This window comes from Mercenaria mercenaria, chromosome 3 (assembly GCF_021730395.1).
Source record: "Mercenaria mercenaria strain notata chromosome 3, MADL_Memer_1, whole genome shotgun sequence".
Taxonomy (NCBI): Eukaryota; Metazoa; Mollusca; class Bivalvia; order Venerida; family Veneridae; genus Mercenaria; species Mercenaria mercenaria.
Genome location: NC_069363.1, coordinates 6,422,851 through 6,442,973, shown reverse-complemented (window position 1 = coordinate 6,442,973; position 20,123 = coordinate 6,422,851). Strand labels below are relative to the sequence as shown.

The window sequence follows — 20,123 nt, the reverse complement described above, 5'->3', positions numbered from 1 at the left end:
TCATTTCGGTACTCAACACTGTGCATGTGGTCCATGCATGTGGTCCAAATTCGAAAGCTGTAGCTTGAGAAATGTGAAAGTAGGTCACTAGATCAATTTCAATGTCAAAGTGCATTTTGATACACAAAACTATGCATGTGCTTCAAATTTGGAGGCTGTAGCTTTAGAAATGTGAAAGTAGGTACTACGTAAAAATCAATGTCAAATTTCAATTCAGAACACAAAAATATACATGTGGTCCAAATTTGAAGCCTGCAGCATCAGAAACGTGAAAGTAGGTCACTAAGTCAATCTCAAGATCAAAGTTCATTTCGGTACACAAAACTATGCATGTGGTCCAATTTGAAGGCTGTAGCTTCAGAAATGTGAAAGTAGGTCACTAGGTCAAAATGAAGGTCAAATTTCATTTCGGAACAAAAAACTATACATGTGGTCCAAATCTGAAACCTGTACCTTTAAAAATGTGAAAGTAGGTCACTAGAACAATGTCAAAGTAAAAGTTTGTTTTTGTACACAAACCCATGCATGTGGTCCAAATTTGAAGGCTGTAGCTACAGATATGTGAAAGTAGGTCACTAGGTAAAGATCAACTCATGTCAAGGTTCATCTTGCCACTCAAAACTATACATGTGGTCCAAATTTGAATGTTGTAGGTTATAGACAAGAAGGTTTTAAAAGTTTTTCCCTATATAAGTCTATATATTTGAACCTAGAGGGATAATTTGGACAAACTTGGTAGAGAACCACTAGATGATGCTACATTACAAATATCAAAGCCCTAGGCTTTGTGGTTTGGACAAGAAGATTTTCAAAGCTTTTCCCAATATAAGTCTATGTAAACCATATGACCCCCAGGGCGGGGCAATATTTGACCCTAGGGGAATAATTTGAACAATCTTAGTAGAGGACCACTAGATGATGTCACATACAAAATATCTAAGCCCTAGGCCCTGTGGTTTTGAACAACAGGTTTTTCAAAATTTTTCCCTATACAAGTCTATATAAACCATGTGACCCCTGGGGCGGGCCATATTTGACCCCAGAGGAATAATTTGAACAGCCTTCGTTGAGGACCACTAAATGATGCTACATAACAAATAGCAAAGTCCTAAGCCCTGTCGTTTTGGACAAGAAGATTTTAGAAGTTTTTCCCTATATAAATCGATGTAAATTATAAAAATAAAAGGCCATAACTCACTCAAAAATTGTTGAACCAGTCTGATTTTCAGGGGGACACAACTTGGGTACCAATACATCATTCTGACAAAGTTTGGTCAAAATCCCCCTAGTAGTTTCTGAGGAGATGCGATAACGAGAAATTGTTAACGGACGGACGTAAGGACGATGGACCACAGACGCAGAGTGATTTGAACAGCCCACCATCATCAGATGGTGGGTTAAAAACAATATAAAACTTACATGTACAGTCTGGGAAGTTAAAGTATCCATTGGCACACTGACTACAGTTCCTGCTGCCGTAGTTCATGGCACAGTTACACTGACCAGAGTCCACATTACAGAAGTCATCAACGGAACCAATCATATCGCATTCACATGCTACAAATAGAAGAGGCAAAATTTTAAGGATATTTACAGCTTGTTTTCATACTATCACAAGTTAAACACAGCTTCATCTTTTAAAAATGAAAAGCAGTCCAATTTTTTTATTTCATGCCTTTATTTTTACAAAATAATTTTTATCTGTGCAACATCATACACATCATGATATTATGCTAAAAAGATAAACTCATGTAAAAAGTGAGTTTTAAAGGCTGTAACTTACTGTTACAGTTAAGTTATTCACTGCAACAGCATGAAGTAAATAACTACAACCTCAAAAGAAACCAATGTACTAAACTGGTTGAATCTCAAACGCAAATTCTAAATTCACAGTTGTGACACATATAGCAGCTGCAAGAAAGAAATGATAGCCAGCAGAATGTCATAAATATGACAGTTTCCAATTCAACTATCGATTTTCAAATATCTGTTAACTTACGTCCACATGTTGGGAAGTCATAGAAGCCAATCTGGCACATGTCACATTTCTTGCCAACAAAGTTCTCCTTGCAAGGACACTGACCACCACCAACATGACACACATCACCAACTGTGCCATTCACATCGCAGTCACATGGTATACAGTCTGGGTAACCATAGTAACCAACAGCACATCTGTGGAAACAGGAGCGACTTACTTGATTAGTTGATATGGGTTAAATGCCATTTTTCAACATAACAAAATTTTAGTAACATAATTGCACTCAATTTGATTAACCAGTGTTCCAGGATTCACCAGTGTTCCCAGATTCTGCCCTGTATCAACTAGTTCTCTGAGGGTAACTTGCAATGACTTCTGTGAAATCCTCAAGGATACTAGTAACATTCACCTTGTCTTGAGATCAAAGTCCCAACCTCTTGATTCATAGTCTTGCTAAGTTCAGTAATCAGGCAAGGAAAATAAGTCAAAGGATCTTATTATGTTAAGTGTAGTACGAGATTAATACTATGTCTATGTTTGTGATGGTGCTAAATGTACCAAACTGACAACCAGGGGCTGCATCAAAAGCTCTTTGAAGGACTTTCTAAAAATTACATGTAATATGTTGCAAAATGCTATAACTATAAATAGATTAAAGCAAATAAAATATTCTTACGCATCACAATTATAGCCAGTATATTCTTCCCTACAAAGGCAACGTCCTGTTTCCTCTTCACACTCATCAAGATGGTAACGCAAGTCACACTGACACCGTTCACACATGAATAACTCTGTTGGTGGCATACCAAATGGCCTGTAGTATCCTGGCAAACACTTTTCACAATTGATGCCAGTGGAGTTGAAACCGCAGTTCTGGCAGACGCCACCTCCATTGTAGAAACCATGAATGTCAATACTGAGGCCCTGTGCATCAATGTCTGGATCATACACACATTCTGTGGCCCTACCGTAACACTGGCATGCTGCAATGAATAGCAAAAGCTAGAAATAAAAAAAATGTCCACTTGACATTGACTTATTTACATACAAGACTATAATATAAAACATTGCAAAGACAAAACAAAATGTCTTCTTTTTCTAGCTTAACATTGCTTAACCATCTTTCTCCTGCAACTAGACGAATGGCTTCCAAAAATAACTGATACAACTGACCCCAACAGTAGCAAGCAGGAAAAGCCCCTCAGCTGTTAAAACAGACTGAAGATATTTGTCATATACAAGAGAGATACAGGACATAAAATGTTTATTTTTTTCAGAGATGAAATAACATCCTTTGAACATGGGTTCTAGGAGGTGTATATTTTTATATAGTTATTAAACTTTTCAACATTAAGGAGGTTCAAACTCCTGACTCCTGTTGGCCACAGTCTGTCAGGAGCGCAATGTGTCTTATAATCTTACGTTCACATTCGAAGGCACTGTTGACTCTCCTTGGCTGCCACTTTTTCTGTACAAATCCATTAGCAGCATCACACAACTCGCACTGATCACCAACAGTGTTATGCTGACAGTCGCACACAAGTCTGTTGGGTCGGTTAAGATCCAGGTAGTTGCACGTATCAGCATGACCATGACACAGACAACGGCCACCAATTGAAATATCCTTAATGCTGTAGAAGTACTGTAAGGTAAAATATGCTACTTGCTAACAACAAAAGTATAATAACGGAACAGCTAGAAATATGTCCATTGGATAAAGGTCAGGTACTCTATTAATATAATTTCCAAATGGTTCTCTATTCCAAATTTATAAAGGGTTAGGATATACAGACAAGCTTTTCTGTCACATACATATACACAACGTGTACACAATGGCCATGCTAAGGAGAACCTAAAGTTGTCTTTATTTACAAGTGGTATTAACTCAGAGCTGGTCTTTATCCGCAGGTTGAAATACATTGTCAATGTTTAAATTTGAAAGGTAACTAGTGGCCTTTTGAGGTGCTCTGTTCATAAGTGTATAGCTGCATTATATTAAAGTTAATCATCCATATATGGGATGTAACTGGTACCTAAATAGATAGTAATGTCTAAACCACATCCCACCCTCTTGCCATCAAATGACAAAACCAAATACCAACAAGGCCTGATGTCAAAAGATGTCAAAAGATGCACAGTTTAACTTGTCTTGGGCAGCCAGTAAAGGCAGCAACACAATCTGGCTGCTAAAGGCTGGCAGCTACTTAAAGACAAGTTGAAATTAGAACAAAAATGTCAATTTGGAAAGTTTGCTGGCTTGCTGCTTAAGGCAAATGACTGCTTAAGGCAGGTTAAACTGTATTTTCAAATTATAAAAGAATACATACTCTTCTTGTTACTGTCTGATCTTGATTAACTTTAGCCATCAGCTGACCCTTCAACGTGTTTGTACGTATCAGACGAAGTCGAACATTGGTTGCTCTCATGAACTCTTGAAGGTCATCAGCATGAGAAAAATTGTGGAAGTTCGGTCTGTTATTGGTCAATGACACCAAAATCTAAAAAACAATTTTGAATTACCCTAAATCCTGGCTGTTCCTAACCTGTATATTTCTCGATAAAAATCTTAACAACTAGCAACAATTCCTCAAATTATAATAACTTTTAAGAATTCGACAACTCTTGATCTTACTGACCATTCAGCATGATTGTACTCAAATGCAAAATTCTTGTTAAAAATCTAATAACCTATAGAATAATTTAATTCCCCAACACCTGTGTCTTACTTACAGATTCATATTTCTCCATGAAAATAAAATAACCTATAAGAATACCCCTATTTCTTTATCTAACTGACCAACCTGCATGTATCAGAATGCATATTATTTCCTAAAAATGTAAAAATCTGTAAGAATTCCCCAACTGACCACAATGCATGTTCTAAAATGCATATTTCTTGATAAAAATCTGATAACCTATAAGAATGCCCTAACTCCTGAATCTTACAGACCACACTGCAAACTACTTACTTCACCATCGTTTAATGGCACAATTCTTGAGAAGTCTGTCACACAGAGCACCTGGTTGTCTCGTGTAGCTATATTTCCAGCCTTCGTGTTGAAGAACCTCTCACAATCGTATTCATTGTCTGCAAAGTACTGCCATGGTTCCCAGGTCTCGCCAAAGTCAGTTGATTTTTCTAGAGCCCAGACACCTGGACGTGGTGAGTTTGCCATTTTTATGAATATATAAGCAATGTGGAAGTCCTGGAAAATATAAAGCAATTATTTCATACTGAAGTTCATGAACATAATTATTACGTAAATACAATTTCTTTGTATTTTGAACCTGTACTGCACTATATGAAATACTAAAAAAAATGTTATTGAAAAGAAGGGGATGAAAGTAACAACTTTCAACATATTTTCAAATGGAAGATTAAACAAGCAAATTCGATGAATTGGTATCCCCCGCCGAAAGGGTTTGTGGTGAGGAATGGCAAAAAGATATATCCGGCAAAAAGTTAAGGATGTTAATAAGAAGCAAATAATTTCATTAGTCAAAATCAATTTAACAGAAAACAAATGTTTAATTAAAGAGTACATAATAAATGTATGATACTTTGATCCTGACTTAAGAATTTATTTTGAATGGGATATGCTTAGTGTAATAAGCTTAGCTTTTAAAATTAAATGCAGTTAATTGAAATGTGAGCTTGAAGTTTAACTTGAATGAAATATTGTCTTTGAGTGGTTTGGCACCAGGTGTTGCTGTTTTACATGTACATTTGAACTTAAAAGATCAGATGTCCTTAAGAGAACACAGGTAAGATATCTTGAAACGGCTGAGGGCAAGGTTTGTGCAGTCACAACTTAACATGTTGAAGGTTTGAACATTTAAAAAAAAAAAAAAAAAAGGGAATGGAAATATATATATCTATATATAGATATATGTATATATTTATTTTTTTAGGGGGTGGGGGTGCAGGGGAATGGGAGAGGAAACAAAATTTCACATGTTGATTATAAATATTGATTGAAAATTAAAAATTAAAAAAAAAAAAAAAAAGGTAAAAGGGTGAAGTTGGAGTGGGGGGGGGGGGGGCAGAGGATGCATGATCAGTGGGGAAAAGAAATGAAAAAAAAAAAAAATTTGGGGGGGGGGGGGGGGGGGGGGGGGGGGGGGTGTGACCAAGGCAAGTGGGTGACCAGGTGTAGGTGCGCAACTTCACATGTTTATAATAAATGTTCACAGAAAAGAATGAAAGAAATTTAATAAAATTCTGCCAAATGGTAAGTTTGTAATGTACAAATATGCGGATTTTTAGACAATTAAAGGGCAATAACTCTGAAGTTACAAAAAGAAATCCTTACAAAATTGTCTGTGCACAACACATTATAGTGCTCTAAATTCTGTTAAAGTTTCATAGTTCTAGGTCAAATATGTCAAACGTTATGATGCAGAAATTGCATATCTATAGATTATAGTACCCTATACAGTTAACACTAGAAACTTCTAAGGGCCATAACTCTGGTGTTACTTGGGCAATCTGTCTGAAACTTGATGGGCCCCATAACTCATAGTGGTGAACATGTATATGAAGTTTGTTTGAAAAAAATCTAAAATAAGGAATGAATTTTTTTTTTTTTGGGGGGGTGGGGGGGGGGGTCAGGGGATAAGGGGGGAGGTGTGTGATCAAGGTAAGGGGGGTGACAGGTGTGGGTACACAACTTCACATGTTTACAATAAGTGTTCATGGAAAAGAATGAAAGAAATTTAATGAAATTGTACCAAATGGTAAGTTTGTGATGTACAAATATGTGGATTTTTATACAATTAAAGGGCAATAACTCTTAATTTACAAATAAATCCAAATAAAATTGTGTGTACACAACCACATTATGGTGATCTAAATTCTGTTTAAGTTTCATAGTTCTAGGTCAAATATATCAAAAGTTATGATGCAGAAATTGCCATATTTATAGTACCCTATATAGTTAACACTAGAAACTTCTAAGGGCCATAACTCTGGTGTTACTTGGGCAATCTGACTGAAACTTGACGGGCCGCAAGAACTCATTGTGGTGAACATGTATATGAAGTTTTAAATAAATATTCCCAACCATTTCCTAGATATGGCTCCGGACGGACGGACAGACGGACGGACGGAAAGACGGACGGACGGAAGGACGGACGGAAAGACGGACGGAAGGACGGACGGACGGACGACGCCAAAACTATATCCCTCCGACTTTCGTCGGGGGATAATAAATGATGACCTTCTGAGGACAGTAATACTTGACTATTCAACAGCCTGTCAATTGAATGAATGTAAGTGGAAAAGGGGGAACAATTTTATAAAACTGCAAAACAGTTATGGAACCTGTTCAATGTATGTCAGTTCATCACAGTGAATAAGAGTGTGAAGTTTCAATCCATTCCAGTTAGTGGGTACTGAGATACCAGCTTACATACAAAAACTTAACCCAAAACTGCTAAGTCAAAAAAGGGGCATAATTTTGTTAAAAGCAAAACAGGGTTGTGGAACCTGTGCAATGTAAGTCAATTTATCGCAGTGTATAACTGTGTGAAGTTTCAATTCATTCCCACAAGTGATTACTGAGATACCAGCTTACATACAAACCTTAACCAAATTGGGACACGTAAGCGGACGCCGGCGCTCAGGTGAGTCCAATAGCTCTACCTATTCTTTGAATAGTCAGACTAATAAACCTTTTCCTACTGACATACGGTTGTTAAGATTTCAGTCAAAATAGCTACCAAGTAACATGTATTGTTTAAGCCAGGCATTGCACAATACAAGTTTTTCACAATTATGAACCATTTTACAGTTCTATATTTCATACTTTTGTTGGCAAATAATGCATATCAGATGCATTTGACATCATGCACATAAACAAGTAAAATCCATTCACAGAATATAAAGAGATACCCTCATCAGTAAGATTATCAAAACTTAGGAAATGATGACTAACTTCCTAATGAATAACTGGGTAATGTTATGTCCAATAATTTTTTACACTGAAAACTACAGCGAATTGTTCTTTATACTGAGCTGCTTAACTATTCATGCCACAATTTTCCAGATAATACATTTAATGCAATAATACAATAATTGAAGTTAAACAAAAGTGGCAAAAAAAGGTTGTTTTTTTTCTTGTATTTGTTGGATTTCCATCAACAATGAGCAGTGTGTGCTATGAATGGCTGTACCTGGTTGTACAAGGGAAGGTTAAATATTGGACTATAGTAGAATAGTTCTAGAGCAGTGACAGAAACACTGAACTATGTTTGCTATGCAGAGGTTTCTGCTCTGGAGAGGTTAGTTTACTGTGACACTGTACAAGTCTGACTTTAAAAGACATTGGAAATAAAATATCTCAGTGTGTTTTGGGGTTGTTTTTTGGGGGCGAGTGAGGGAGAGGGTGTTATATACCGGGCCAAACCCCAATGAAATGTAAAACAAGAGCACCGCCTTGCGGGTGCTGACGCTCATCTGATTTTTTTTGTATAATAGAAATATTGTCCTACCCATGATTTTCTAAGTCTAACAAGAGCTGTCCGTAAAACAGCCAAGCTTGACTATTCGAAATATTGACCCAGAAGCAGGAAAATATTACCCAAAAAAGTTAAATATCAAAAGAGTTTTAAGTTCAAAAGGGGGAATAATTTGACCAAAATGCATATCAGTTATGGGACTTGCTGCTATCAACTAGTTTTATAACCCCGAAGGCACATGAGAAGTTTCAATTCAATATCTGCATTAGTTTTGGAGATAGAAACTTGCATGTAAAACTTTAACCAGAATTTTCAAAGTCCAAAAGGGGGCATAATTTGCCCAAAATACATGCCAGAGTTATGGGACTTGATCCAGTGAGGTTAGTAATTGATCTAGAAAAAGAAAAAATAAGTTTCAAATCTATACGCCTTTTAGTAATAGCTGTATGTACTTGCACACAAAACTTTAACCAGAATTTGCTGAGTCCAAAAGGGGGCATAATTTGGCCAAAATGAAGGTCAGAGTTATGGGACTTGATCCTATCAACTAGTTTTATAACCCCAAAGACACATGTGAAGTTTCAAATCAATATCTGCATTAGTTTTGGAGATAATAACTTGCATGTAAAACTTTAACCAGAATTTTCTAAGTCTAAAAGCGGGCATAATTTGCTCAAAAAACATGTCAGAGTTATGGGACTTGACCCAGTGAGGTTGGTAATTGATCTAGAAAAAGAAAAAATAAGTTTCAAATCTATATGCCTTTTAGAAATAGTTGTATGTACTTGCACGCAAAACTTTAACCAGAATTTTCTAAGTCCAAAAGGGGGCATAATTTGGCCAAAATGAAAGTCAGAGTTATGGGACTTGATCCTATCAACTAGTTTTATAACCCCGAAGACACATGAGAAGTTTCAAATCAATATCTGCATTAGTTTTGGAGATAGTAACTTGCACGTAAAACTTTAACCAAAATTTTTTAAGTCTAAAAGGGGGCATAATTTGCTCAAAATACATGCCAGAGTTATGGGACTTGACCCAGTGAGGTTAGTAATTGATCTAGAAAAAGAAAAAATAAGTTTCAAATCTATATGTCTTTTAGAAATAGTTGTATGTACTTGCACGCAAAACTTTAACCAGAATTTTTTAAGTCCAAAAAGGGGCATAATTTGGCCAAAATGAAAGTCAGAATTATTGGATTTGCTGCTATCAACTAGTTTTATAACCCCGAAGACACATGTGAAGTTTCAAATCAATATCTGCATTAGTTTTGGAGATAGTAACTTGCATGTAAAACTTTAACCAAAATTTTCTAAGTCCAAAAGGGGGCATAATTTGCTCAAAATACATGTCAGAGTTATGGGACTTGACCCAGAGAGGTTGGTAATTGACCTAGAAAAAGAAGAAATAAGTTTCAAAGCTATATGCCTTTCATTGATGGCTGTATGTACCTACATGCAAAAACTTAACCAAGGTGTGATGTCGACGCCAACGCCGACGCCAGGGTGAGTAGAATAGCTAGACTATTCTTCGAATAGTCGAGCTAAAAAGGGCCATCATTTTTGCAAAAAGCAGGATAGAGTTATGTTTCTTGATGTACAGTGTCCACTTATGATGGTGAAAAACTGTTGCAAGTTTTAAGGCAATAGCTTTGATAGTTTATGAGAAAAGTTGACTTAAACATAATACTCAACCAAGAAAATGATTTTCTAAGTCCAAAAGGGGCAATAATTATTGCAAAAAGCAGGATGGAGTTATGTTGTTTGCTGTACAGGGTCAGCTTATGATGGTGAACAAGTGTTGCAAGTTTCAAAGCAATAGCTTTGATAGTTTAAAAGAAAAAGTTGACCTAAACATAAAACTTAACCAAGAAATCTGATATTTTCTAAGTCCAAAAGAGGCCATAAATCTTGCAAAAAGCAGGATGGAGTTAGGTTTCTTGCTGTACAGGGTCAGCTTATGACGGTAAACAAGTGTTGCAAGTTTTAAAGTAATAGCTTTGATAGTTTAGGAGAAAAGCTGACCTAAACATAAAACTTAACCAAGAAAACTGATTTTCTAAGTCCAAAAGGGCCAATCATTCTTGCAAAAAGCAAAAGGGAGTTATGTTTCTTGATGTACAGGGTCTGCTTATGATGGTGAACAAGTATTCCAAGTTTCAAAGCAATAGCTTTGACAGTTTAGGAGAAAACATAAAACTTAACCAAGAAATCTGATATTTTCTAAGTACAAAAGGGGCCATAAATCTTGCAAAAAGCAAGATGGAGTTATGTTTCTTGCTATACAGGGTCAGCTTATGATGGTGAACAAGTATTCCAAGTTTCAAAGCAATAGCTTTGATAGTTTAGGAGAAAAGCTGACCTAAACATAAAACTTAACCAGGCAACGCCGACGCAGACGCCGACGCCGACAACCGCTCAAGTGATGACAATAACTCATCATTTCTTTTCAAAAAATCAGATGAGCTAATAAAATGGTTGCAAAAATTCCCAAAACTAAAAATACATTGATTTTGATTTTTCGTCCAAGACACTGTCAACAAAGGACAAAATAAACATTTGAAACGCAAGGAAATGTTCTACCTTTGGTCAATTTTAAACCAATTTCCTCGTAAAATGAGTCTAATCAAAATTCTGTTTTTAACAATTCCCAAACACACTGCTGGAAAGAACACACACACTGTATCTGCCTTTACACAGAGGTACTTGCTCTATGGAGATACCACTGACAGTTGCTACTTAACTTGTTAGAAATTTTTTAATCTTAAATGTGGTACAACTTGATCCCATATTTCATAAAAAAATTGAAAATAAACAAGGAGTTAATTTTTCATTTGCCTTACATCTGCAAAATGGATTATCAAGTATGCAGTGAGACAAAAATTGACAGATAACCACAGTCAGTTATATGGGTTGTTTAGGATATCATTTTCAATGAACAAGTCATGCATCTGTCTAGACCACTTGATGAAAAGCATGAAAAGAACAGTGTTTGTTAACAATTTTCTTTCAGTATACCACCTCCTTTTAGACTGTAATAACAATGTAACTTCACTATTTAAATAAACTTTCAATTTTGATATCATAAATTTGGAGTGTGCTTGAGAGTCCCCCTTAAGATGAAGGCATTTTTAGTATTTATTAATGTTTAAACATTAAACCAAAGTGCTTAAAAATACATTCAACATAACTAAGGCGGCTACTGTTGACAAGAAGTTTAGATACCACGGTTTATGTTATATATATAAACTATTAACAGTTATGTCCAAGATAAAACAAATCAAAGTTTATGTGACTGCTAATGCCACCCCTACTTTCCTCTAGGGTCCAGGAGACCAGGAGAGCAAGAGTTTAACCTTTACCATGCTAAATTTCTATAATGAACTTGTCCATCTTCCAATTTGGACAGTACCATTAACTGTTAAAACGGGTGCATGGATGTGCAGGCTGATCATGATCTACACTGGTCGCAAAGGCAGAACCAATTGTGTCCAGCATGGTAAGGGTTTAAGATCTTGTACTCTGCATTATCCATACACTGTCTATCCTCCTTAGGGCAACAGAGGGTGTTAACTTTTCGGTCAGCTAAGCGCTGGTTCAAAGGTTTCCTCCAAGTACATATCATTTTTAAATTGGTGAGAATTTTTAAAACAAGAGCTGTCAGTGGACAGCATGCTCGACTATTCTCAATGCTTGATAGTATAATATAAGCAAAGAGTAAAACTTTAACATTACAATAAGCATATTCTAAGTCGAAAAGGGGCCATAATTCAGTCAAAATGCTTGATAGAGTTGCCTCCTCCTTTTACAGACTGGGGCCATGATGGTAAACAAGTATGCAAAATATGAAAGCAATATCTCAATGGACTTTGAAAATATTTGGGGTGGTACGCAAACTTTAACATTTATTCTAAGTCGAAAAGGAGCCATAATTCAGTCAAAATGCTTGATAGAGTTGCCTCCTCCTTTTTACAGACTGAGGTCATGATGGTAAACAAGTATGCAAAATATGAAAGCAATATCTCAATGGACTTTGAAAATATTTGGGGTGGTACGCAAACTTTAATATTTATTCCAAGTCGAAAAAGGGGCCATAATTCAGTCAAAATGCTTGATAGAGTTGCCTCCTCCTTTTTACAGACTGGAGTCATGATGGTAAACAAGTACGCAAAATATGAAAGCAATATCTCAATGGACTTTGAAAATATTTTGCGTGGTACACAAACTTTAACATTTGTGTGATGCTCACGCCGACGCCGGGGCGAGTAGGATAGCTCCCCTATTCTTCAAATAGTCGAGCTAAAAATGTAATGAAATTCTTCATCTATTAAAGTCAAGTAATTCTAAAGAAAATACATCTACCATTCTTTTTACTAGGCTCAATACTACACAACAGCTGCTGTCGCATGTTTATGCCAAGTTATTTTGAAAATATGCATTAAAAAGTTGCAGAATGGACAAGAACAGTGACCAAAATTCTTTGATTTATTAGTGGGAATTTGCCCTTTGGGCTAAGGTTCTTGGTTTAACATGAGAAGTATTGTCTCATTGTGCCAAGTATAGATGGAAGAGTTATGGAGTGTATACAAAACAGGCCCCGTGTTCACAAAACATTTTCAGTCTCAGCTGAGTTTGATAATGAAACTTTATTTGTCATTTATATCTAAATAGCATGTTTTAAACTAAATTTTAAGTCAATAACTATACTCAAGTGGCTATTCAGTACTGATGGTCTGTCTCAGATGGAAGTTAACCTTTAAGTTTTAGTAAAATTGATATGAAAATTTCAAACTCAAACTCAGCTGAGACCGAAAAATGTTTTGTGAACACGGGGCCTGAACATATTTACAGTGTGACTTTGAACTATCAGCTAGGGTCTGGGTATTGTGGATAACAAGTCTGTTATTATGGGGGAGTAATACTAATCCTTTGATGGATGGAAGAGTTATTGAGCGGACAATATGGACATTGTTAGTGCCGAATTATTAAATATCAATGGGTGCATGGCTAATTTAATGACTATACAAGAAAAGTAAGGTAAAATCTTTTACCTTAAAGAGTGACCTTGATGTTTGAGTGAGTCTTGGTGTTGCACACAACATATTGTCACATCTGCCAAGTAATATTAAAATCCCTAATTGTTTACTTTTGGCTTTCAAGTGTGACACTGACCTTGGAAGTAGTCTTATTATGAAGAATTTGTGTACCAAGTTACTTCAACATAAATCTCTGCATGGCAAACTTCATGTTTAGTCAAGAAAAAATAATGAAATCTTCTACCTCCAAGTGTGACCTTGACCTTTGAGATAGGAGTATGAGTGATGCACATGTAACATTGCCGTATTAGGGGGAACATTTTGTGCCAAGTAATACCAAAATGGCAGTTATGGAGCAAATACAAAATTGACCCCATTTATACATAACCTTTGACCTTTGAGCTAAGACATAACACAATGGCTCATTATGAGGAATATTTCTGCCCAGAAATATTCAGATTCCTGAATGGATGGTCAAGTTTTAGACCTGACAGGAGAAAATCCTGTTGACATTGGACCTTGAAGTGTGACCTTGACATCTGAGCTAAAGGTCTGGATTTGGGCATTTCTTCATGGGGAACATTTGTGCTAAGAAATCTTAAAAATCCTTTGATGGATTGCAGTGTTATTAACTGGACACTAAAATGCAGACAGACTGACACACAGAAAAGCACAATCCTGGTCTAAGGATGGGTAGGGGACTAATAACCTTCAGACAAAAAAAGTTCAAGTGTCTAAAAACAGACTTATTCCACTAAACTTGAATAAATACCAGAACCACCATCAGATTTATTTTAATAAAAGATTTCAAAACAGAATTCAATTTTTTGCTCCAGTCAGCACAAGCTTTTTGGCCATGTGAAAATAAATGTTTTTTAAGCACTGTAGTTAGTCATTATTCATCATCAGAAACTCTGTTTTATAACAGATTTTATTAAACCTTCATACCAGGAGCTTAACAAAATGCCCTGTCCAGCTTAAATTGACCAGTGTCCTAAGGTAATGGCACAACTAAGAGCTAATATTATCTTTTCATTACAAAGCTTAACACCCCATGTAATTTTTGTCAAATTTTCACGCCAATTGTTACAAAAGAATGTTACTTGATAATGCTGGTATTAGGACCTTTAAATGTTTGTTAAAGGTTTTTAAGATGAAAGAAAATGCTTAACATATAATCCAAAATAACTCTCCTTAAGGGTTACAACTTCAATCTATGTACAAAATGTAAATACAACCAGTGCTCTATTACATAAAGTAAATAATCAGACTTGATTAAAATTGTAACATTTATGTAACCCATTCATTGTTAATTTTATTATGGTACCAGTACTTATCTAAATGTATAATCATCAAACTTGCATTAATTGAAGATAAATATCTCTGCTGTAAAATCCTCTTATCTTATCTGAAGTCAAAAATATTTTTCATATATGTATGCAAGCGTTTCCAACTCAACATCTTGTTCACAGCTAAGTCAATATATTGGTAATATTTATTTTCATACCCCTTAGATCTGCAATTTATTCATGAATTAGAGATAAATAACCCTGTTAAATGGGTTTTAACCCTTTAATATTAATATTTTTATGAATTCTCTTAGAGACTGCAATTTAATCAAGTATGGTTGTATTATCATAATTCATATCAATTTAATGGAAATAAAATCAAGATTTTATTAGTTTTTCGTTACCTACACAGGCAGGGCCATTGCTTTTTTTGCAAGAGGTAAATCTTTATATGATTTATTACAGTCTGTTGTTTATTGCAAGAAGTGGTACTTTGCACCTTGTGTAGTTTTCTTTCTTGATACAATAAAAACACCTGGTGAAAATTCATGAGCGGAAATCCCATGTTTTCATGTTTATATAATGTAAGAACCTGTGTTTACAAGGTGTATAAGCAGCTAAAGTACATTATCTCCTATCTCAAAGGCTTATCTCATTATCTTCTTGGCTTACTTGTAGGTCTTGATTCAATCAGTTTCCATGGCAACAGATTTGGGGAGTTTACCAAAATTTCTGACACATACCAGACAGAATGATATTTGCAAATAAATGTGAAAATATGCCTGAATAGATGCAAATAAAAGATCAGAAATCCGGGAGCCTTTCTGAACATAATTCTCCTAGGCACAAACTAGTAACTCTAAAAACTAAAAAATGTGCAAATGGCAGGCTCACTTACACTAAATCAAAAAACAAATTAAAAACACCGAAGTATTGTGTAACCACACATCCAAAGCAGGTTTAGTTTGGCTTAGTATTTCTATTAAAAACCAATGTCTAGACTTCTTCAGAGCCTTCTTCAGGGTCTTCAGAATCACAGACATTTGGGTTCGGACCCCCACATACCCCATTCTCCTCCGCCCCTGGTTAAGTTTAGCCAGTATTTTTTAGCATTTTACTATGTATTGAGCATAGGTGATGATCATAAAATGCATTTTGTAACATTTCAGCGTGTTTTTTTTTTTTTTTTAAAGTATTTTACTATCAATGCTCTCAATATAACAAGATTTGAAACATCGCACGAACACTAGGGAAACAATAGCCAGTTAAACTTTTAAATGAACCCCTACCAATGAATCACTGGTATCAATCATCAGATCTGTTACCATTCTGTCAAATGACACCGGTCCCGACAACTTGTCATTTGTATTCCGACGAGAAATCAATAAATAATATATATCAATCAATCTAAATTCTATGGAACACTTCCTTGCGAATTGATCCCTGCTTTGAACTGCGCATACCGTTGCCGGCTACCAAAATTGATACCGTTTCGACTACATTATACCGGATTATCGCTTCAGCACGTGTTACACGAGGTTTGTTTACATGAAGAAGAGATGATCTGGTTTAACATAGCCGTAAGAGTATCAATTTTGGTACCCGGTTTATGACATGTGCTACACAAAGCAAGGGTCCAGCGCAAGCAAGTGTTCCCATTGTTGTGATGTTTCATATCTTGTAATATTGACAGCATTGATGGTAAAATACTTTTTTTTAAAAGACACGCTGAAATGTTACAAAATGCGTTTTATGATCGTCACCTATGCTCAATACATGGTAAAATGCTAAAATATATTGGCTACACTTAACCAGGGGCGGAGGAGAATGGGGTGTGTGAAGGTCCAAACCCCATGTGTCTGTGTTCAGAATAACTAAATTGAAAAGTCGCACAAGTTTCATGGTTACAGTTCTTTCAATCAGGTGTGACCAGTTTTGCAGGCCACTGATACCATGACAAATGTAATACGCTAGGACAAAAACCTGCTTGAACACTGTACACAATATATTTTGTCATAATTTTGATTAGCATAACAAAATTTTCATATATAAATCATCCAAACACAAAATTCAATATGCATTTAACATAATGATAACCAATCATTTGGAAACAGTTCCTTTGAGAAAGGAAATTGGAGGCCCCATTAAGAAAGACTATGTCATAGAAACCTGTTCCAGCTCTATATCAAGGTCAACTTCATTGAATTCCTCCCCACGAGACAATGGCGGCGACTGCCAGAATTTGTTCGTTCCATCAATGGCATTATCGGCAGAATGATTCTTGCTTGGGTCAGTGGGGTCGCAGTAATCACAAAGCTGACCCTGAAATTGGAGAAATATTAATTACAAACAAAAGAATTTTATAAAATGGTTGTTCAGAGCAAAACATTTTAAGAGTCAGATGCTGAAATTGCGAGATGTAGATTTGTGTTTTATGTACTATCTGCTGAAGGAAGAGCTTGGAACTTCACGAGCTTGTGTGTATTTCAGCTGTTCAGTATACATGAGCATGAAGAAATTTAAGAATTATACAATCAGGTCTTCTACATGACAGACAGACAATTTATTTATATTCTTACCAAACAGAATTACTGTTTAATAATACTGTTTTTTCAAAATTCTTTCTATAATATTAATACTATTGTATCATAACAAGAGCTGTCTGTAAGACTAAGACAGCCAATGCTCGACTATTCAAATTGTTGTCCCAGAAGCAGGAATATTACCTTAAATGTTAAAATATCTATTATAGTTTCAATCCAGTATCTGCATTAGTTCTGGAGATAGTAAATTGCATGCAAAGCTTTAACCAGAAGTCTTAGGTTCAAAAGGGGACATAATTTTGCAAAATACACAGCAGAGTTATAATATGGGACTTGATGCTATGATCAAGTTTTATAAACCCAAAGAAATGTGTGAAGTTTCAATTCAATATTTGCATTAGTTTTTGAGATAGTAACTTGCATGTGAAACTTTAACCAGGATTTTCTAAGTCCAAAAGGGGGCATAATTTGATGCTATCACCTAGTTTTATAAATCCAAAGACACATGTGAAGTTTACATTCAATATCTGCATTAGCTTTGGAGATAGTAACTTGCACACAAAACTTTAACAAGGATTTCCAAAAGGGGGCATAATTTAGCCAAAATACATGTCAGTGTTACGGGACTTGACCCAGTGAGATTGGTAATTGACTTAGAAAAAAAAAAAAAAGTCTCAAAGCTATATGCCTTTAAATGAAAGCCACATGTACCTGCTAGCAAAACCTTAACCAAGGTGTGACACCGACGCCAGGGTGAGTAGAATAGCTAGACTATTCTTCGAATAGTGAAGCTAAAAATACAAAAAGGCATTCATTTACAAACATTATAATTTGTAGCAGATGAATTTTTCCAAAATTTTTGATGTGATGTCTTTTTTTAAAATGCATATATCAACAGAACTAGAAAGCTTCAAAAATTGCTTTTTCATTGAAAATCTCTTAGATATCCTTTCCGCACCTGTAGCGTAATAAAACGTATTAGTGTCTGATGGCCCTTTCATGCTTTCGTAGAATCAACATTTATTACACGAAATTCATTTTGAAATTATTTCTGAAATGTCTAGGTCTGCAGCTCTTAAATATGGAAATATCTTACATCCGAGGCATATACTGACATTTTCAAGCTCTTTTGAACAATTTGACGAAGTTCCAAAAATCTCCATATACCCTTGCTCCATTACGGACCCCTGTGGGCTTTGTGCTGATACAGAGTTCAAATATTTTTTCGTAGATGAAAAGCCGACATGTTGTACCAAAGCCCAGGTATTTTCAAATCGTTAGAAAGTGCTGAAAAATGACTCCCAATTAGCAAAAAAAACAAAGAAGTCTATGCGTACACATTTAGACTCCTGACTATCGACCAATGCAAATGCGACTTTCGTTTTCAAGTTTAGCCTGTCTACTTTCAATTTTCTTTACTTCTGGAAATAGCTGAAGGTCGAGTGTCGTCATTTTCTGTGTTATCCAAAACATACACCTGGTGAGATTGCATGAAAATATGCCCGGTGTCCTAAGGATATAAGACTTAATAATTGATAATATTGAGACTGGAAACTGGAATACATTGCTTGACGTTCAATAGTCCAATTACTGCCCAAGGCCTGACATGTTTTATTTCATGACAACAGAAATATAGTTTTGTTGGGTTTTTTTCCCTCAAATTTAATTACTTGCCAAAAGCATTTATAAACTATGGCCTGCCAATTTATGTAATATGGAGTCATGTAACAAATAAAGCAACAGAGTTGATTAATATTTCAAATTCAACTGTCTACTGCCAAACAATCATCTAGCGATTATGTCAGAAAACAGTGTTTTAGTAAAAATGTTACCTGCAAATTAAGTAAAAAAGATAAAAGACCCAAAGTATACAGTTAAAAACAGTAGATTATAGTATTACAGAGAGTGAGAGTCAAGCTTGCTGACAAATGTCTGCAAACTGGGGCTGGACTGGATATATGTTTGTTATACGTAGAAAGAGCATTGTGTCCTACCAAAAAAAAAAAAAAAGCACTCAACAGCAATCTTCCGTCAAAATCTGTAAACTGTTTTTATATCCCGTCAGACACGACACTCTTAGAATCACCAACTACCAAAGTCTTTGAGCTATGAGGATCCTACTAAGTCTAACTAACTGTGTGCAAAGGGCATTTTGATATATAGACTATAACACCCTCCAGAGGCAGACATAAGGTAAATGTCAGTCTGTGAAGCAGTTGAAAAATTGAGAATATGAAGATCCAAACTTGTTGATCTTGTTCAAAAGTTGGGACCTCCCCACATATCTGTGAAATGTATGGTATTAAAAAAAGCATGCAGGTTTATAAATTTAGATAGCAGTTTTCACTGATTTATACCTGAATCATAATTTCCGTGTCGGCATCGTCATCTCCCGATGATCCGGTCAGTCGGCAATAAAGTTCCTTTGTTGCAACACCATATCCACAAGTTGCAGACGCTGATATGTGCCGGCCTTTTGCTAAATTGAACGTTGGAGGGGTCAAAACTTGGGAATTACACAATAATATCACATTTGAACACAGTAAAGTAAAAATAAAACACAAATGCACACCCTCCGCCATCTTTCAAATCTTTCGCACTACTGATCCACTTATCTACACAGTAGCTCAAGCTGAGAACTCGGGTCAGTAACAAAAGTTTGGCAGGGGTGTCAGGTTAATCACTATTTTCTCTAGACATAAAATGATGCAATAGATTAATTACAGAATTTATCTACTTGTATACATGTATAAAAATAATTTGCTAAACCATTTTATACGTTGATTCATCATTTATCAAAATTTTAAATGATTATC

The 20,123-nt window shown here is 35.6% G+C and overlaps 1 protein-coding gene across 2 annotated transcripts in view; it reads right to left on the bottom strand.

Moving 5' to 3' along the window:
- LOC123525515 (laminin subunit alpha-like) overlaps positions 1-19,893 on the bottom strand; it is a 77,936-nt gene extending 58,043 nt beyond the window's left edge. For both annotated transcript variants that reach the window (XM_053537804.1, XM_053537805.1), the window contains exons 1-8: positions 19,665-19,893; positions 16,934-17,086; positions 4,951-5,187; positions 4,309-4,479; positions 3,404-3,623; positions 2,658-2,964; positions 2,000-2,175; positions 1,420-1,557 (exon numbers count right to left, since the gene is read on the bottom strand). In XM_053537804.1, coding sequence (XP_053393779.1) covers positions 1,420-1,557; positions 2,000-2,175; positions 2,658-2,964; positions 3,404-3,623; positions 4,309-4,479; positions 4,951-5,187; positions 16,934-17,086; positions 19,665-19,889 — 1,627 coding nt within the window. In that variant the 5' untranslated portion in view covers positions 19,890-19,893. The remainder of the gene's footprint in view (positions 1-1,419; positions 1,558-1,999; positions 2,176-2,657; positions 2,965-3,403; positions 3,624-4,308; positions 4,480-4,950; positions 5,188-16,933; positions 17,087-19,664) is intronic.
- Positions 19,894-20,123: the final 230 nt, after the last annotated feature.